The sequence below is a fragment of the Mesoplodon bidens genome (genome assembly GCF_964165515.1).
Source record: "Mesoplodon bidens genome assembly, chromosome: 14".
Taxonomy (NCBI): domain Eukaryota; kingdom Metazoa; phylum Chordata; class Mammalia; order Artiodactyla; family Ziphiidae; genus Mesoplodon; species Mesoplodon bidens.
Genome location: NC_138170.1, coordinates 19,948,568 through 19,969,309, shown reverse-complemented (window position 1 = coordinate 19,969,309; position 20,742 = coordinate 19,948,568). Strand labels below are relative to the sequence as shown.

Genomic DNA, 20,742 nt, shown 5'->3' with positions numbered 1-20,742 from the left:
TGTGTATAAAGAGACTCATTCACTGATGCCCAAATCCTGCTCTGTCTATATTTGGTTCAGTGCAGCAAGAAATTTAATAACTGCCATGGGAGGGGGGGAGGGGGTAGTAAAGGAGAAAAACCCGAGATGTCCTAAACACACACACACACACACACACACACACACACACACACACACCGACATCAGACCATATGTATTATGGATGTCAGGACAGAAATGTTTAAAATGTCAATGATCTTTAGAGATGGACAGGTTCAAAGATTCTTAACCCAGGGTGGGAGAGTGGAGGTGGTTTCGTGAGGACTGTAATGCTTTCTGAAGGTCTGTATATATGCACTGCGTTTTATATTTCTCAGGGCACTTTGTTCCTATCCTCTTCTCTCACTGTTGAGTAAACCATGTCTGGAGTGGCTGCTCTCCACGTAGTTATATTAGCAGTTTAAGTACCTTACTCAGCAAAAAGTAGTTTGAATAGATGTCATTGTTGTTCCTTCTGGTTAGAAGTTAGGAATATAGAGGAGGAAAAAATTTTAACAGCATTTTTGGAAACGATCTTTTTTTTAACTTTTTATTTTATATTGGAGCACAGTTGATTAACAATGTTGTGTTAGTTTCAGGTGTACAGCAAAGTGATTCAGTTCTACATATACATGTATCTATTTTTTTCAAATTCTTTTTGAATTTTTTTGAGTTTAGGTTGTTACATAATATTGAGCAGAGTTCCCTGTGCTATACAGTTGGTGACTGTTGGTTATCCATTTTAAATATAGTAGTGGAAATGATGTTTTCAAAAAGAAGATGTTTGCAATCTCATGTTTGCTTGAACTGCACTATATAGAGATCCACATACTAAATACTACACGAGGTTACGTTGTCCTGTGTGCCTGACCCATTTGTACTCGCCCCCCAGAGGCTCTTCCAGCTCTCTACAATCAGATGGACAGAAAACTGGCACGCACAGAGTTCCAGGTATTGTACCACGTGTGTGCACTGAGATGACTCTTTTCCTTACTTAAGATGAGAAACCTAACCTTCAGGCAAGGTTAAATAACTTGCCCAAGGTCACACACCTGGTACACAATAGGGCCAAGATGCAAATGCACATCAGTTTGGCCCTCAAGGCCAGGAGTGCTTGGTACAATACTATACTCTCACAAAACTTTGATCAGACAATGCGATTTTCTTTCTCTGTAGGATTAAAGTATCAGTCTCCAGAGACATTTGATTATTAGTAGAGGACTCCTGAAAAATTAAAGGAGGATTCCAGGAGTAGCATCTGGTCATTGATGACTCCCACACAAAACTACAAAGACTCACTCACCCAAATGATGTACACATACATACATGCACCCATACACACATGCATGCATATACACACACACACACACACACACACACACACACACCTCTGTGCAAAAACAGAATACTGTTCACCAGTTGCACTATATTTGAAAAAGTTTCTATCTTCAACACTCCCAGGTGTTCAAAACCACCTTCTCCTGTGTAGGGTCCCATTTATTTTCAAAACCACTGTCAAGGCTGCTGCCCCCACCATCGCTTTAGTCTCGTGTTATTCATCAGCCTCCAACCCCTTCAAAGCTTATCACGCAGCGCTCTGAGCCCGTCACACCCCCTGTCCTCTTCCTGGCCCCTCCATGCCTCTCTGACATCCTGCCTCCACCTGATGAGTCCACTTTCTCTTCCTACCCCAGGCTGTGCTCTCCACCTTTCACATCAGAAAGACAGTTAATGCCCCCGTTCCTCCCTGTCTCCAAGTGACATTCATAGATGACTGACTCTCCCCATCAGTTTGTCCTTTCTGCCTTGTCCAGAATAGTTTGTGCATTTAAATCACGTCTTTCTTCAATCAGGATTCGGGAGATGTTCTTCCTCCTCTACCCCTATTGTGAGTATACATTCTACCTTAGTTTGAAAAGACCCAGTTGTGATCTTGTGATACTTCTGGAATCGTCCCTCTTAAAAGGTCACATAAAATTCACTGGTTAAAAAGAGTGTCTGAACTTCTTTCTAACTCCGGGGAGTTCCTATATATAAAAACAAACCAAAATGACCCCTTTTTGTGCAAAACCACAGGAGTGCTATCAAGATTTCACTGTGATATCTCACTCTGCTCTCAAAGGCACGGTTGATAATGATGAGGACTCACTCCAGAGGCACTCATGAAAAAATCTGCTACATCTGGCAGTGCACCATCACCCCTAAGCTACTTTCTACAGGTCAGTGTCAAATCTCTATAAAAATACACACATACGTAAGTACAGACACAACATCACAAATGTACTGGATAAACACTATGCCATCAATGTTCTCACTAACGGTTCATCACATAGAAGTTTTCTTGTCCCAGTTACTCCTTCCCCATCTCACAAAATAAAGTATAAAGAGAACCAACTTCAGTAATAATCATGGACACATTCAGTGGGTTGCCGTCATCTCACAGAATTTAGGATCCTTGACTACGAATATCCTGGAAGACTCTAGGGTTAGCCTGAGAAGGCTGTGCAAAGCCCTTTCAGTGTTCCCCTCTCAGTCCCTGGCTATAAATTTGTGATTGGCTGACACACACGTCTTTCACCAGTATTGCCACCTGGCTCTCAACAAACCCCTGAAAACTGGACTAGGATGTGTCTACACCAATACCAACCCATCTCCCCAGCTTGAGGTTACCACCCAGGAAGCTGACACTGCCCTCCTTCACTACCTGCTCATAACATTACGAAGCCCTCGCCATTTATTTCCTTTGACCGGCAGCTCTAGGCAACAGAAGCAGCTGAATTTAAAAATGAATTTCATTCAATCCTCACTTATCTTTGGCAAGGATCAGCTAAAAGTAAATCATACTAAGGTCATCTCCTTTCATTATGATTACTAAGAAAATAAACACAGGGCAGTATTTAATTTAATTTTTCAAGAATGAAGTATTTATTTCATGTTGTAGGAAGAGTAGGGAGAAGAAAATGGATGGATTATCTGACCTTCCCAATTACTGTATATTTGATCTGCTGAACAAAGTCCAAGAGTGCTATGAAACACGCCAACGCAAAGAGAAGGTATACTCACCCCATTCGGATAGAGTAAGATCCACTGTCATTCAAATGAACTGGCCAAAACTCCAAAACATAATCGAGCAAAATAATTCTGGGTGAACTACTCGAGCTCAGCTCAAGGGGTCCATGCGATTCATTTTTGTACCATTTTATGGTGGTTGTTTTATTCTCACGCTCAGATGAAGATGAGCAATACTTCAGATAGAAAGGTTCCCCTTCAACTGCAGTAATGTGAAGACGTGAGGTACACGTTTCTTCTAAAGATTAGCAAAGTAAAAGAAAAATATAAAAACAGAATGACAAAGGTAAATTTTTTCCCCTAATGCATTAGGTGAAGAAGCTGGGTTAGTTAACATCCTGAAAAATCTCAAAGTCTCATTTCTGTGCATTCTTTTATTTTAGGGTCAATCTTTCCAACACTAAAAAACAGGAGGTCAATCTTTCTAACACTAAGGCACTTTCACTATATAAATGAAGAAAGAAAAACCTTCCAACAGCTTCTCCCAAACAGGAAGATACCGGAACTTAACCTACCAAAGCTAGAAGACATAAATGCACTGTAATCTTTTAAAAGAAATGTTACACATTACAACTTCCTCTTAAGGAAAGCCACCAAAGTCACAGTGTTGCCACACCTACCCCAAAACATCCCTAGCTGAGGAATCTCCAAGGAAAATAAAAAGAGAAACCTAGAGACCTCAGAGTTTTCCACTTGTATCGTCAGAAGTCTCACGGGTCTTGTTCTCAACCACTCTACCTAACCATTCCCCGGGCAGGCGTGGGGATGGTTAAACGTGTGCCTATCTGTGTATAAATCCATTCATTACCTCTCTGGGTTACCACGTGGATACTCAATACATGATGCATACAATTCATACTGATAATTAATTCATATTGACTCACTCCAAATCTGGGTATCTGTCACTTCCTCTTTCTGAGATCTCTCTCTCTCTCTCTTCTTCCCTCTTTCTCAACTAACCCAGATACTCTGGCTTTAGAAATTTATCTGATCCTTTGTGCTGTATAGGGTCATCATTCCCTTCCTTCTTCACTTCCAACAGTTCAAAGTCAGTGTGAATGGACCTTCCCTGTATCCTGTGTTCTGGCAGCAACCTTTGACTGTATTTTGAGAATGAGAACTCTTCAACTGAACAGAGCAATTCTCTGAGGCCACAGAGAACATGCTTTCTCTACAGTCAGGGTTTATTTCTCAAACCCTGGTTTTAACCACAAGGTTGTTAACCACAAGGTAGAGAGGAAGTGGCTCTAATGGCAAAAACACTCTTTGAGAACATGGCTGTCAAACCTACCTGGAAGCACAACATTTAATGAACATCAACCTTGCATCTTGTGGTTGTTATTAAATCTTTATCTTACAATTCAGGACTTCAGCTTAGAAGGTGTGGTGCATGTGTAAATGTGGGTGTTAGTTTTAACTGACACCTAAAAGGATGTTAGGTCATTAACAGCTTGATTTATTTTCTAGTTTTAGAGCTATAATCTACATATAACAAAGTGCAAAAATCATACATTATGTGCTCTATTGTGTCTGGACTTTTTGTACACCATTATGTCTATGATGGGCAATCATATTGCTGCATGTAGTGGTGATTTGGTTTTTTTTCATAGTTATGTAGTATCTAATTGTGTTAGTAATCGACAATTTATCCATTCTATTGGTGTTGAACATTTGGGTGATTTCGAGGTTTTGGTCAATCATGAAAAAGCTTTTACGAGAGCTACCATATGATCCAGCAATCCCACTCCTGGGCATATATCCGGAGAAAACCATAAGTCGAAAAGGTACATGTACCCCAGTGTTCACTGCAGCACTATTTACAATAGCCAGGACATGGAAGCAACCTAAATGTCCATCGATGGAGGAATGGATAAAGAAGATGTGGTACATATATACAGTGGAATATTACTCAGCCATAAAAAAGAACAAAATAATGCCATCCGCAGCAACATGGATGGGCCTAGAAATTGTCATACTGAGTGAAGTAAGTCAGAAACAGAAAGAAAAGTATCAGATGATATAGCTTATATGTGGAATCTAAAAATATGGTACAAATGAACCTATTAAAAAAAATAGAGGGGCTTCCCTGGTGGCGCAGTGGTTGAGAGTCCACCTGCTGATGCAGGGGACACGGGTTTGTGCCCCCGTCCGGGAAGATCCCACATGCCGCGGAGTGACTGGGCCCGTGAGCCATGGCCGCTGAGCCTGCACGTCCAGAGCCTGTGCTCCGCAGTGGGAGAGGCCACAACAGTGAGAGGCCCGCATACCGGAAAAAAAAAAAAAAGAAAGAAATAGAGTCACAGGTGTAGAAAACAAACATGATTACCAAAGGGGAAAGGTCGGGGGGAGGGATAAATTGGGAGACTGGGTTTGACATACAAACACTACTATATATAAAATAGATAACTAATAAGGACCTACTGTATAGCACAGTGAACTCTACTCAGTACTCTAATGACCTATATGGGAATAGAATCTAAAAATGAGTGGCTATATGTATATGTATAACTGATTCACTTTGCTGTACAGCAGAAACTAACACAACATTGTAAATCAACTATACTCCAATAAAAATCAATGAAAAAAAAAAGCTTCTATGAACCCCTGTGCCTGTGTTTGTACAGACACAGGCACTTATTCCTCTTTGGGGACAGTCATCATTTAAAGAAACCTAGCCTGGAATTCATACTCTCCAGGGTGCATGGTTGGCAGTTGAAAGTTCATATTCCCCAGCCAGCTAATGGCTTCAGAGATCTAATCTTACATTTAGCATTGCAGGCTTTGTTGATTTGAAATGGCTTTTGATTGGAGAAATGAGTGGAGTTCAAGGTGTATGGATGGCCCAGAACACCCTCCCCATCTTACATGAATGGAGCACCAGGATCCAGCAGGGTCAAGAGACTATAGCCTCTGCAGCGATGTCTGGGTTTGGAATTGTCTTGAGTTTGGGCAATAATAAGATGTCATCTAACTTCAGCTAAATGAATCTGACATGGAAAATATTGTCATGTCTGCCTAGAGAGGCCCCTTCACAAAAGGTGCTCTTCAAATACCTCAAAGGACAGAGAGTGGGGACCTTAGCATCCTTACAGCAAAGGCTGCATGGCTGTTTGGAGCCTGCAGCATGTTTTCATTATAACCTGGGAGCAAGGTTATCAGCCTATGTCTATGGGGCCTTTAGAGCAAGGGGCCTTTTCATATGATGTACACTTTCCTACACCTTGGTCTCTCTCACCTGTTCTGACAGGTCCTTCCATATCAACAAGAAGAGGTCTGTCTCCTTCCTTTAACACCTGGGTAGTGTTGCATTGTATGGATCTCAATGATACATAGATCCTCTTAAGTAAATATACCCAGATATTGGACCTGAACTATTTGAAGGTATCAATAACCAAACTGTAATCTCTTCATTAGTAATTCTCAAAGTAGGGGACATGCGCTCACGTCTTCCCTCCTCCAGATACTGGATCAAGGCAAATCAACAATTGTGCCCCTTCCTTCTTCTCCAAAGCCTTTGGAGAACCTTGTTAATCAATCACGGAACTCTTCTTCAGAGAACCCTGCTGAGGTTTCAGAACCTTCTCAGCGAGAGTCTCTGAGCAGTGACTGCTAATAAATTAAAATCGGTACCTGACACCGGACACAAAGCCCACCTGTCTTCCTGGTCCGAGCAGACTCTTTCTTATGTAGTCCTTCTAACTCTAATATTTTCTTTAAGATCTGTAAGCTATTCCCACTCACTTTCCTCACTACCTAGATAATGAGATGAATTTTTGCCTTCCTTTCGGGGAGGAAACAATGTGTTAAAACTTTGTAAAAATCAGTAACAAGGATGGCTGTGATCACTTCAGTTTCAAATAACGTGAAGCTAAGCAAATTTTCATCTCAGACAAATGTATTGCAGGATAAAAGTTTTCCCTTCCTGCTCCCTCTACATAAACTCACAGGGCTGAATCCTTTCTTTATTGGTAACTCCACATGAGTCTTTACTTGATCCCAGTCCTATGAATCTTTTCTTCTCTATTCCAGGCATACCAAATGGTTGGCAACTTTCTAAAGTAAAATTTTAAACCACACATTTTAATAAATTCAACATCTTCAGTAACCACCTCCACATAAATAAGCCAAACTTTGATATTCCCTCTAGACAACCAATGAAGTATGTTTGTGATTGATTATAATTACTTACCTGAGGTGCTTATAAACATAAGCACCAAAAGTGTCAGGGGTATTTCTCTACGATGCATGTTTATGATTCTGCTTCAAATGGTTTCTCTGGAAAACAGAATAAGGCAGGTTCAGCCAAGACTTTCAAACAAAAGCATACCTGTCTCATGCAGGAGGTTTTAAAAAGTCTTCTGGCATACAGACTTTAAAAAAATCAGCCCAGCAAATTTTCATATCCCTTCGTAGAATCACCAGCTTTCCTCAGAACTTCCAGCCATGTAGAACTAATAAAGTTTCAAAGCATACATTTGGGCACCCAGGGGAAATCCCTAATAATGCAAATTTCTAAGACAAGAGAGCCTGCTGTATTTTAGGTAGGGTCTACTAAATCTTACCTCCAAAGTCAAAGTTGAGGACAACAGTATTTCCAGAAAATCTACCATCCTATGAATGGACAGTCTGCCCATGTAGGCGTGTATGTGTGTGTGTGTGTGTGTGTGTGTTTCTGTGTGTGTGTGTGTGTTCCAGACGCTTTTCTTCCCTCTCACCCCACCAAAATGTTCATCACAATCTTCACTTATGGGCTGAATTTTTAAATATTGATCTTTCTTCAGAAGTAAGTTAGGAACTAAGTCTGTTTTGCTCATCACTGTATCACTAAAATCAACGCCTCCCGCAAAGTAAGCACTGATTAATTCTTGTTAAGAGGAAAAGGTGGGTGCATGTGTCTACACTCACATGCCCCTAGTGTTTATTTTAGGAAATGAAGATACAAATCTGGGAGTTTCCTACAATCCAGATGCCTCATCCACACCCACTCAATGAATGCAAATCTGTGTTGAATTTTGATCCTACTGCAATCTATCTTTGGTTCTACTAATTACAAGTTGAGAGAGTAGAGGAAGGCTGCATTGGGACTCATACACCAAGTCTATTTTTTTGTGTGTGTGGTACGCGGGCCTCTCACTGTTGTGGCCTCTCCCGTTGCGGAGCACAGGCTCCAGACGCGCAGGCTCAGCGGCCATGGCTCACGGGCCCAGCCGCTCTGCGGCACGTGGGATCTTCCCGGACCTGGGCACGAACCCGTGTCCCCTGCATCGGCAGGCGGACTCTCAACCACTGCGTCACCAGGGAAGCCCCACCAAGCCTATTTCATAAACAAACACATGCTCCTTGTATACCACACACCTAGCCCCATTGGGCGGAGGAAGCACAGCACTATGGAAAGGGCTTGGATTTGGGGCACACACGACTGGACTGGCATTCCTGCTTGAGTCTTGACAAGCTGTGCAACGTTGGGCAAGTTACTTAGAAGTCACAGAGCCTGTTTGCTCATTACCAAAATGGGGTTGATAAGAAGGCCTATCTGCCAAAAGTACTGAAGTAAGTATTTATGAAGCCTTCCTGGGTGCATGGTAACCTCTCAACCCCAAATAATTCTTTCACCAACTGTCACTCACCGCCCCTGCCATACTAAAAAAGTACTGTTAATGCCCAAATCCTTGGTGACATTTAATGGCTAAACTGCCAAACCATTCACATCAAGCCTTATGAATAACATCGCCAAGCCTTTGATGTAATTTCCGAGAGGTAATAATCAATAATGTAAAGACAGAGGGGGCCTCCCTGGTGGCGCAGTGGTTGAGAGTCCGCCTGCGGATGCAGGGGATACGGGTTCGTGCCCCAGTCTGGGAGGATCCCATATGCCGCGGAGCGGCTGGGCCCGTGAGCCATGGCCACTGGGCCTGCGCGTCCGGAGCCTGTGCTCCGCAACGGGAGAGGCCACGACAGTGAGAGGCCCGCATACCGCAAAAAAAAAAAAAAGAAAAAAAAAAAAAAAAAAAGACAGAGGGATAGTATGTATGGAAAGTGCCAACTATTCATAACCAAATTAGAATATGGCTATGGTTTGAGATCAGTCCTCCAGCCCACACACACCACTTTATTATTAACTCTCTTCATCCTCTTATCTCAGGTAGAATGAAAAGTGTTGTTTCCTCTGGTTTAGGTCGACACAGCCTTGCAAAGGGCACTGCTGGGTTTTTTTGTTTGATTTTTTTAAATTATCAAGGTTTACTAAGAGATAAAGTTATTATGAGATTATTCAGCATTCTGATGAGTTAACTCTGAGTTTCAAATATGAAACATGTTAAGATCCCAGCATGCAAATTAGCTGATATTTGCCCTGCTCTCTGTATGTGTATATATAAAATTTTTAATGTACTTATCATGGATTTAAAAGATTAAGATATTAAATAATGGGACTCATTTCCAACAGAAAAATCTGTCATAGATACCCTAGAAGTATTAATGAAATATACGTAGGAGGATATAAATATTACATTTCTTGTGTATGGGAATTTTTGGGGGTTTTTTAGTGTTATATTTGATGATGGTCCCATTTTTTGGCCTTTTCATAATGTTGAAATTTCTTCTTCTCTTTCTTTTGTTCTTCCTTTCTCTTAAAAATTTTTTCTGATTTCTAAAGTAACATATTCCCATTATAGGACATTTATAACATGAAAATAGAAAAGAAGAAAATAATCTCAACATGCATAATACTTTAGCATTGTCTTATACTTTTTCTATATATTTTCAAATAATTAAGATTTTAAATAATCTCATATCCTGCTGTTCCTACTTAATAAAACAGCATTTTCCTGTGTCAGAAAATACTCTGTTATCATTTTAATTGCCACACAATATTCCTTCTTGAGGATATATTATAATTTACAAGATGTATTTTACTATAAAATAACCCCATGACCATCTTCTCATGTAAGGCAGTACAGATCAGTTTTTGGAACATGACCTCTGGCACCAGATTGGCTGGTTGAATCCTCATTCTACTCTTTACCAGCTGAATAACACTGGGCTGGTCACTTACCATCTCTGCTCCTCAATCATTTTATCCGTAAAAGGGAATAACAATACTATCTCCCAGAGCTGATGTGAAGGTTACATGAGTTACTATGGCACATAGTAACTGGTGAATAATAAATATCACTAAGCTATTATTACTTATCTACATTTCTTACTGTTTTCTTGGTGCTACTTCATGGCAGTATAGTCTATGAGTCAAAGAGTACATTTTAAACGTGATGAATGCATACCACCAAACCGCACCCAGAAATGTAATCATTCATCCCCCTCAACAGTGAAAGACAATATCCCTCCCCTATACCCACAGACGCATTTGAGCACTCTCATTCTTTAAATCTGAGTAGGTATTTAAATTGGTAAAATGGTATCTCATGGCTTATTAATCTGCATTTCTATTGGTATAAATGAGGCAAAATATTAATCATGTATTTTTTAGCTATTTTATTTCCATTTTTTTATGCTTTTTTGTCCAGTTCTTAAATTTTGAGTGTTTTTTTTCAACTTGTTGCATAGTTTTCCTTTCCAATTCCCCTTTTGATGTCTTAACATATGGACAATTTTATATTTATGCAGTCAAACCTATCATTCTTTTGTGACTTTTCCATAACTTTTACATTTAGAACATGCCTTTGCCCTCAGTAGTTAGATAGATACCTACCTGTATTTTCTTCATTTTTATGGCTTAATGGGGTTTTTTTGCATTTTTTACCCTTTAACAATTAACTTTGTTGTTTGGTACGAAGATAGGGTCTAACTTAATTTATTTTTCCCAAATGGCTACTAATTACTACTCTATCATTAGTTTAAAATCCTGTCTTTCCTTTAGAGTTGGTTGATACTGTAGTTATATTGTACAGGGCCTCCCTGAGCAATCTATGGAAAATCTAACATAGAAAATCTAACATCTACTTGAGAGCGAATACACAGAAGCATGTGACTGAGTGCACATGCGCAAGCACGTGCATGTGCACACACACACACCTCTCTCTGTCTTTGCTCTCCTACTTTGCTTTGTTCTTTTATTCCTAGCACTTATCACCAACTGACATACTATCATCTTATGTTTGTTTGCTTGTTTGTTATTTGCTGAATTAATGAATGCATCAAATTCATAAAATATGTACAGTTTGGAGTCTTATGTGATTATCTGATCCATTGTTAAAAGATTAAGATAATCTTCTACCTGTGACATGCTTCTTAAATCATAACATCTTGCAAAGTATGTTTTAACGACTGTTAAGTCTAGGGCAATCATCCTTGCTTGGTGCTTGAAAAAAAAAAAAACTGATGCCTGGGTTCCACCTAGATGTCTGGAATACAGTCTGGGCGTACCGATTTGTAAAAATCCTCCAGATGATTCTAATATGTAGCCAAGGTAGGCAGACACTGATCCAGGGGACTTACTTCTATACTTAAAAGTAAATTTAAAATATCCTAAACAGGGGGCTTCCCTGGTGGCGCAGTGGTTGAGAGTCTGCCTGCTGATGCAGGGGACACAGGTTCGTGCCCCGGTCTGGGAAGATCCCACATGCCGCAGAGTGGCTGGGCCCGTGAGCCATGGCCGCTGAGCCTGCGTGTCCGGAGCCTGTGCTCCGCAACGGGAGAGGCCACAACAGTGAGAGGCCCATGTACCGCAAAAAAAAAAAAAAAAAAAAAAAAAAAAAAATCCTAAACATATATTTAATAAGAATACCTAGTAATTAAGATATATGTGCATGTATATGTATGAATACGTGTGTGTGTGCACATGTAGGTACGTATGTGCATGCACACACACACACACACCAAGAAAACTCACAAATTCCCTAAATCACCTGATGGCATGAAGTTTTCTCTAAATGAAAAAGGCTCTCTTCCAAAGATTGTGTGACCCTGGGTGAGGGTCAGATACAGACCACTCCCTCTGCCCCGAAGGCTACACAGTCAAAGGCGCCTCCAGAGCATCCGAATGATCATCTCCTGAGCCCCTCATTCTGCCCAACTGCCCTGTTTACAGACGCCATTCTGAGCAAAGGGACGGTTCTCTAGAAAACATAATGCACAGAAACTCAGAGTTGTTAGGCCACTTCAGAGCTCTTTCTCTCAAGGAACCTGAGACTAGACCAGGTGAAATGATCAAACAGTGTTTGTTCATTCATCTTTTGAGATGACAAAACAATCAAATGCCAAGCGGAGAAAATGACCTTGGACATCACGCACACATACAAGCGTGTATATGCGTGCACACACTTCCACTCTAAGGAAGAATTTATGTCAAAATAGGTTTCTTTTGGGGAGGCCAGGAGAATCATTCCCGTCCCGCAGTCCTGGTCACACAATGTCTGCTGTTGCTACCCTTACGCTTCCCCAGCCTCCACCCATGGCTGTGCTGGTCCTGCCGCTGGGGTCACCCTCCACACTTCCAGCTGCACACTCCCTGAGGTCCTAGCAGTTTGGCCCAGTGGCTGCCTGCTCACGGAAGCTCTCCAACTAGCCCAGAACCTGCACAAACCCAGTTTCCTCCAAATGTACCCCCTCCTGGCCCATCCAAGGCCCTCAGGTTGGAGAGTGGGCCTCAGAGCCCAGCACTGCACAGCACCAAATGGGTGTTATGTAACACAGCGAGCTCAGGTGCCTATACCTGAAGGGGCTGCCCAGTCACCTGTTGGTCTGCTAACCGCAGAACAGCTGCCGGGCTTCTAACTCCTGGAGGCACCTCGGATGGAGACGAAGGTTTTAAAATCAGGAAAATCTGGGTGTGAATCTGGCATCTGTTACTTAGTAGTTGGATGCCCTTGGGTAAACTACTGAACCTCTCTGGGCTCGGTTCCCCTCCCCTTAAGAAGCATACTGCATTTGGCCTGTAGGAGGCTTAAGCGAAAATCATGCATCTAAAAGTGTCAGACACAAGTAACTGCTTAATAAATGAAAACTATAAAGACTGGGACTGGTTTAACCACTAAAACTACACTATTAGGGAAAGTTGATGATGCTGAATCACCAGTTATTCGTGTGGATACACACATATGTATGCATATATGCTAATTATTTAAAATAATATATAGGATCTTTCAGAACCCCTGCCCCTGAGGCTGGGTCGCCCCTCGTCCCCAGTCGGCAGCAGAGGGCAGTGGGAGGGGCCGCAGGTGGCAGAGGCAGGTCTGTCCTTACCTTCAGAAGGCGTCCCGAGGCTGGGGAGGGGGCGGCTGTCTCCCTTGACACCCGATGGCAAGGCAGGTGAGAAAGAGCAACAGCTGCCTTCCTACCACCGTGAAACCGGAAAGGAAAGGAGCCGCAAGCGTAATGCAACAGATACGGCAACCAGAGAAAGCTGAAAAAGAAAAAAGAGGAACAGAAAGTCTGAAGAAAGGAAAAGCGTCTGGCAAAACTCGGCTGGCCGAGGCCTCGGGTGCGGCGCTGCTCCCGGCCCCGCGGCCTGGGCTGTGTCCTGGGTCTGGGACGCTCCTTGACTGGGTTTGTTCTCGGTCGGGGTCTTCCCACTCCCGCTCCTCCGCGGGGGCGCTCTGGGTCCGGGGTCTTCCGGTCTGGGGGTGCCGAGGGGCCGCGCCGCTCCCAGTCTAAGGATGCTCTTCCGCGGGGCGTTCCTGGTCTTGGGTGTTTCGGGTCCAGGGCGCGCCGGGGCGGGCTCCCCCCAGTCCGGGGATGCTCCTCAGTGGGGGCGCTCCGGGTCGGCGTGCGCGCTCCTCGTGGCGCTCGGGGTACTGGCTTCTCTGGCTGGGCGCGCCGCCCGTGGGTTCCGGGAACGGCTCGCTCGCGGGGGCGAGGGCGCGCAGCTGGAAAATCCTGCACCTTGCCGGAGGTGGAGGCCGACGAGGCTGCGGCCGGGGGCGGCGCGCCTGGGTCCCGGGAGCTGGCGGGCCGTGGGCGGTGGCCGGGCAACCCGCGGGGCCAGGAGGGGGCGCGCCTGGGCGGCTCCTACGCACCCTCCGGGCGGCGGGGCAGCCAGGACCAGAGCCAGGTGAGGAGGTTGTCAGCCCCGGCCTGGCGGAGGGACAGCCTCTGTGCTTAGGGAAGGGGCTGGGGCCGGCTGGGGACACGACGGAGGCCGAGGAGTCGTCCGAACGCCACCGGGCGGCCCCCCGAGGCCAACCAAAAGTGCGGAGGACTTGTGGTTCCAGCCTGGGGTCCTGGCTCCGTCCTAATGCCTTCTGCTTAGCCTGAGGGGCGGGTGGTTCGCCCTTGGGAAGTAGAAGAGGGGCGCAGAGGTGTTAAATTGAGATTTTAAATTGGTTAGAAGAAAAGGAGGCCAGTGGAGAAAGCGTGTTTCTAAGTTTTTATGGTGTGGTGGAACTCAGGATACATTTTTAGACTGGTCTGTGATTGGACGTTTCAAACAAAAATGAAAAATGAAACCCACAGCAGACAGCGAAAAGGTTTAATGAGAGTGAATTTCATTCTTTTTATCCAATCAAAGTCATTCATCACATAATAAAAGAGAAAAATCGTATAAGTATCTCAATAAATGCAATTAAAAAGCATCTTGCACTCGTCAACACCCTTTCTTGATTAATAACACCTGAGAAACTGAGACTAGAAGGGAACATTATTTTTTTTAACATCTTTATTAGAGTATAATTGCTTTACAATTGTGTGTTAGTTTCTGCTGTATAACAAAGTGAATCAGCTATACATATACATATATCCCCATATCTCTTCCCTCTCGGGTCTCCCTCCCACCCTCCCTATGCCACCCCGCTAGATGGTCACAAAGCACCGAGCTGATCTCCCTGTACTATGCGGCTGCTTCCCACTAGCTATCTATTTTACCTTTGGTAGTGTATATATGTCCATGCCACTCTCTCACATCTTCCCAGCTTACCCTTCCCCCTCCCCGTGTCCTCAAGTCCATTCTCTACGTCTGCGTCTTTATTCCTGTCCTGCCCCTAGGTTCTTCATGACCTTTTTTTTTTTTTTAGATTCCATATATATGTGTTAATACACGATATTTGTTTTTCTCTTTCTGACTTACTTCACTCTGTATGACAGACTCTAGGTCCATCCACCCCACTACAAACAACTCAATTTTGTTTCTTTTTATGGCTGAGTAATATTCCATTGTATATATGTGCCACATCTTCTTTATCCATTCATCTGTCGATGGACACTTAGGTTGCTTCCATATCCTGGCTATTGTAAATAGAACTGCAATGAACATTGTGGTACATGACTCTTTTTTTTTTTGCGGTACTTGGGCCTCTCACTGTTGTGGCCTCTCCCGTTGCGGAGCACAGCCTCCAGAAGCACAGGCCCAGCGGCCATGGCTCACGGGCCCAGCCGCTCCGTGGCATGTGGGATCCTCCCGGACCGGGGCACAAACCCATGTCCCCTGCATCGGCAGGCGGACTCTCAACCACTGCGCCACCAGGGAAGCCCCAATGGCTCTTTGAATTATGGTTTTCTCAGGGTATATGCCCAGTAATGGGATTGCTGGGTCATATGGTAGTTCTACTTTTAGTTTTTTAAGGAACCTCCATACTGTTCTCCATAGTGGCTGTATCAATTTACATTCCCACCAACAGTGCAAGAGGGTTCCCTTTTCTCCACACCCTCTCCAGCATTTACTGTTTGTAGATTTTTTGATGATGGCCATTCTGACTGGTGTGAGGTGATACCTCACTGTATTTTTGACTTGCATTTCTCTAATGATTAGTGATGTTGAGCATCATTTCATGTGTTTGTTGGCAGTGTGTACATCTTCTTTGGAGAAATGTCTATTTAGGTCTTCTGCCCATTTTTGGATTGGGTCGTTTGTTTTTTTGATATTGAGCTGCATGAGTTGCTTGTATATTTTGGAGACTAATCTTTTGTCAGTTGCTTCATTGGCAAATATTTTCTCCCATTCTGAGGGTTGTCTTTTTGTCTTGTTTATGGTTTCTGTTGCTGTGCAAAAGCTTTTAAGTTTCATTAGGTCCCATTTGTTTATTTTTCTTTTTAATTCCATTTCTCTAGGAGGTGGGTCAAAAAGGATCTTGCTGTGATTTATGTCATAGAATGTTCTGCCTATGTTTTCCTCTAAGAGTTTGATAGTGTCCAGTCTTACATTTAGGTCTTTAATCCATTTTGAGTTTATTTTTGTGTATGGTGTTAGGGAGTGATCTAATCTCATACTTTTACATGTCCCTGTCCAGTTTTCCCAGCACCACTTATTGAAGAGACTGTCCTTTCTCCACTGTACATTCCTGCCTCCTTTATCAAAGATAAGGTGACCATATGTGTGTGGGTTTATCTCTGGGCTTTCTATCCTGTTCCATTGATCTATCTTTCTGTTTTTGTGCCAGTACCATACTGTCTTGAGTACTGTAGCTTTGTAGTATAGTCTGAAGCCAGGGAGCCTGATTCCTCCAGCTCCGTTTTTCTTTCTCAAGATTGCTTTGGCTATTCGGGGTCTTTTGTGTTTAGAAGGGACCATTCTTAATCTGATGAAGAGCACCTATAAGAAAGCTACAAGTAACTTCTTAATAAATAGTGAAACACTTGGCATTTTCCTAGGATGGGGAACAAGGTGAGGATGTTTGTAATTGAAATCATTGTGAAATAAAAATACAAGGCATAAATATTGGAAAGGAAGAAATAAAACTACCGGTTTTGACAGAGGGCATCATTTTATGTAGATCACCCTTTGAAATCTACAAATAAAGCCTGTTGGAAACAATAACTGAGTTTAGCAGGACCATGGAATACAAGGTAAATATACAAAAATCAGTTGTAATTCCATATACTAGTAATAGAAATATGAAAAAATGAACTTTATTTTTAAAAAACACTTACAATAGCATAAAAAAATCAAATACCAAAGGAGAAATTTTTTGAAAGATGTACAAGGTATCTACTATGAAATCTACAAGATATTACTGGGAGAGATGAAAGACCTCAGTGAATGGAGGGCTATACCTTGTTCATGAATTGGGAAACTCATTGTTAAGATATCTATTCTCTACAAACTGGAGAGTTTATAGAGTCTATACAGTTTTAGACTCTGTATGTTATAAAGTCTATATATTCATACAGTCTCAATCCAAATCACAGGAGGAATTTTCAAAGAAATTGAGAAACAGTTTCCAAAATTTCTATGAAATTGCAAACAATCTACAATAGAGCAATCTTGAAATACAAAGAACAAAGTTAGAGGAGTTACACTGACTTGGTTTATAATAAGGCAATAGTAATCTTGGCAGTGTGATGTTTGCATGAGCATATAAGTGGAAAATAAAAGAGAGAAGAAGAATAGACCCATATATATATAGTTTATAAATATTTGACCAAGGCACCATGTCAGTTCAATAGGGAATGAAAAGCCTTTCACAAATGCTGAAATAACTGGGTATCTCAATGGGGAAAAAAGAAAAGAGCCTTGACCTTTACCTCATTCTATATACAAATATTAATTCACAATGGACCATAGACTTAAACATAAAAGCTGGAACCATAAGCAATTTATAAAAATACATAGGCGAATATCTCCATGACCATGGAACAAGCAAAAAAAATTTTTAGGACACAGAAAGCACTGACCTTGTCAGAAAATTTGATAAATTGGATGTCATCAAAATTTTAAATGTCTGCCAATCAGTAATACCATTGAAAAATGAATAAGTAAAAGCCTAGGAAATTCTCACCTTACATCTCTCTGAAAAGGAACTTGTATCCAGAATATAGAAATAATTTCCACACATCAACAATGAAGAGAAACAACACCAATTTTAAAATGTACAAAAGGTTTTACCTTCCCTGAATGATACATGAATGCTATGTTGTGTGGAAGTAATGCTGGCTGACTTTATTGATATGAATTCCAAGATCAGACAAAACCAATCCACGGAGATAGAAATCAGAACATCGTTTGCCTTTGAGGAAGGAGAGGGATTGACTGAGAAATGGCAGGAGGAATCTTTCTGGGGTGAAGGAAATATTTCTGTCTTGTTTGGGGTGATAACTACACAGGTAGGTATGACTGTCACAACTCATCAAACTTAGGAGCTGCATTTTATCGTACTCAAGTTTGACTGAATTAAAAATAATTCCTTGTGATTTTTATAATTCACGGGAATTTTCACCATGATCATATGGTAGACACTCAACAAGTCTGACTGAATTCATTTTATTCACAGGATCTTGTGTGGAAGATGAAGCATCTATTACTCTCACTGTACAGATGAAGCACAGACTTAGAAAACAAATGTATTTGTTTGCAGGGGATAAATTGGGAGTTTGGGATTGACATATACATAGCACTATATTTAAAATAGACAACCAACAGGGACCTACAATATAGCACAGGGAACTCTGCTAAATATTCTGTAATAACCTAAATGGGAAAAGAATTTGAGGAAGAATAGATACATGTATATATATAACTGAATCACTTTGCTGTACACCTGAAACTAACACAACGTTGTTAATCAACTGTTCTCCAATATAAAATAAATTTTTTTTAAAGATTTAAAAATAAAAAAATAAAATAGGTCAACAATTGTTTAAAAAGAAAGAAGAAGAAGAAACTAAGAGAGGTTAGTGGCACTGCTGGTATGAGAAGCCAGGTCTTCTGGCAGTTCCCCCACCTCTCTGAGAGTGTAAGGCTTGCAACCCTGGGCTATCAGAGCTGAGAAAGCCCTCACAGCTCTTCTTCTCCATCCTCCCACTTTTCAGTTGCAGAAACTGAGGCCCAGGGAGCTCAACTGGCTTGGGAGGTGGAGTGTAAGTTTAGGACGAGGAGTGAGGGGGAAATGAGCTGAGCAATGTCAGAGTTCTTCCGGAGGCCAGCCCTGTGTGCATTTTCTGAAGGGCTTCCTCTTCCTTCCGAGTTCACACAGTGTACTCCAAACCTCGTAGGTAAATAAGGAGGTGCCTTGCTCACCTGTGTAGCTCCCTTCCCAGTCCTTCCTCTCCCCACCCCTCCCAAAGAGATACTCAGCATACATCCAGAAAATGTAGGTATTTGTTGAATACTTGCAAAGGAGCTAATACTATTGACAATTAAAATATATTTTAAAAAGAAATATGGGGCAAGTTGAAAACAAAGTTTTGGAGGCAGGGAAAAGATTATTATAAATTCCCTGTTATAATATCCCATATACTAGCTGTAGAAAGAGCCAGATTTGCCTCTATGCTTTCAAGTAGCTAATGTAAGGAAGGAAATAAAATCAGTTCCAAAATGTCCCGTGTTCATAAATGAAAAACATCTCTGTCATTCTAAGTGGTAGTGAATCTGGAGAGAATTTATTCCTTAGAGGCCCAGACTGAGAGAGAACATGGAATATAATACACATTACAAGAAAGTGTCTTAACAACTGTAGCCATTTATTTAATTTTATTTCCCATTTGATTAACACAGAAATAAAGGATTTTGATATGATTATTCTCATTTTACCTAAGGTGACTAAGTTTTTGAGAAGTTAAGTAACTTGCTCATGGTCATGTAGCTAGCAGAGAATGACTGTTGATTCCGAATTCTATGATGTTAATCAATCAACTCTACAGCCTCTTTTTCATTGGCTACATTTTTAGTAATTTGACAAAATCAGATATCACCACATAAAAGCACAATAATACTACCAGGGTAGGGTAACCAGACTTAGCATATAAAAATACAAGACCCCCAGCTAAATTTGGATTTCAGATCCTTTTCAGATGAAATTTTATTCTCTGAATTCACCTTTAACTGATGTCTTATATTTTATCTGGCAAACCTAATCCAGGCTGTAGAGATTTAGATTATAGGGTACCTAGAGGGACGGGTAACTACAGACCCCTTAGACAACCTTACAGAAATATGATTTCTTTTCAGGCAAGATTCTATAAAGTATTAAATAACAGGGAGTTCGAGATTACACTCCCTGTCAAAGGTCTGGAGTTCAGTTTTCTTGTTCAGTTAAATATAAAATCATACACTTTACTAAGCAGCTCAGTTGAGAATAGGACCTCCATCCACTTGCAAAATCTGAGCTCTGACAGGACTCCCAGTCTGAGGGTCCCTCAGCCTTAGCTCTGGTGGGCTCTGAGGCCCCTGATGGTGTGCGAACTCCAAGGAACTGATGGGAGTGGCCCTGATTGTGCAAATTAACTTCAGTTTTACTAAAACACTTTTGCCAAAATGCCCTACTTATTTCATGGAAATGTTACAACAAATTTAATTTGTTTCTCAAATTAAAAAAAAATTAAATTTAAAAAAGTTTCTCAAATTAAAAAAAATTGTTTTAATTGGAAGATATAAAGTATAATGATATGGCCACTGCAGAATTACTTATAATGATGACTATTTAAATTGAACACAACTTAAATATCCAACAATAAGTAATTAGGCATGTCACCTGTAGCACAACCATGAGCTGGAACACTATGAATATTTTAAAACGTTAAAATTTGAATGACTTGTCAAATGCTTTTATTATGATTTTAAGTAGATAAAAATGTAAAAACTACGTGCTGTGTAATCTCAGCTATATAAATGGTATATTTAAGTATAAATTAAAATTCCCTGAAATGCAAATTTACCAAAATGTTTAAAAGTCATAGTCTTAGGATGATGGATTTATGAATAATTTCTGTTATTTTTTCTTTCATACCTTCTGTTCTTTTATAACTTGTACAGTGAGAAAGTTATTTCTA

General features: G+C 41.4%; 1 protein-coding gene across 2 annotated transcripts in view; it reads right to left on the bottom strand.

The window, feature by feature from the left end:
* IL18R1 (interleukin 18 receptor 1) overlaps positions 1-7,334 on the bottom strand; it is a gene marked incomplete at its 5' end in the record, with an annotated part of 34,125 nt that extends 26,791 nt beyond the window's left edge. Inside the window, 2 exons of one of the 2 annotated variants that reach the window (XM_081254430.1) lie at positions 3,082-3,325; positions 7,277-7,334. In XM_081254430.1, the coding sequence (XP_081110556.1) occupies positions 3,082-3,325; positions 7,277-7,334 (302 nt within the window). The remainder of the gene's footprint in view (positions 1-3,081; positions 3,326-7,276) is intronic. The other variant, XM_081254431.1, reaches the window with a different exon arrangement.
* Between the last annotated feature and the right edge of the window lie 13,408 nt (positions 7,335-20,742).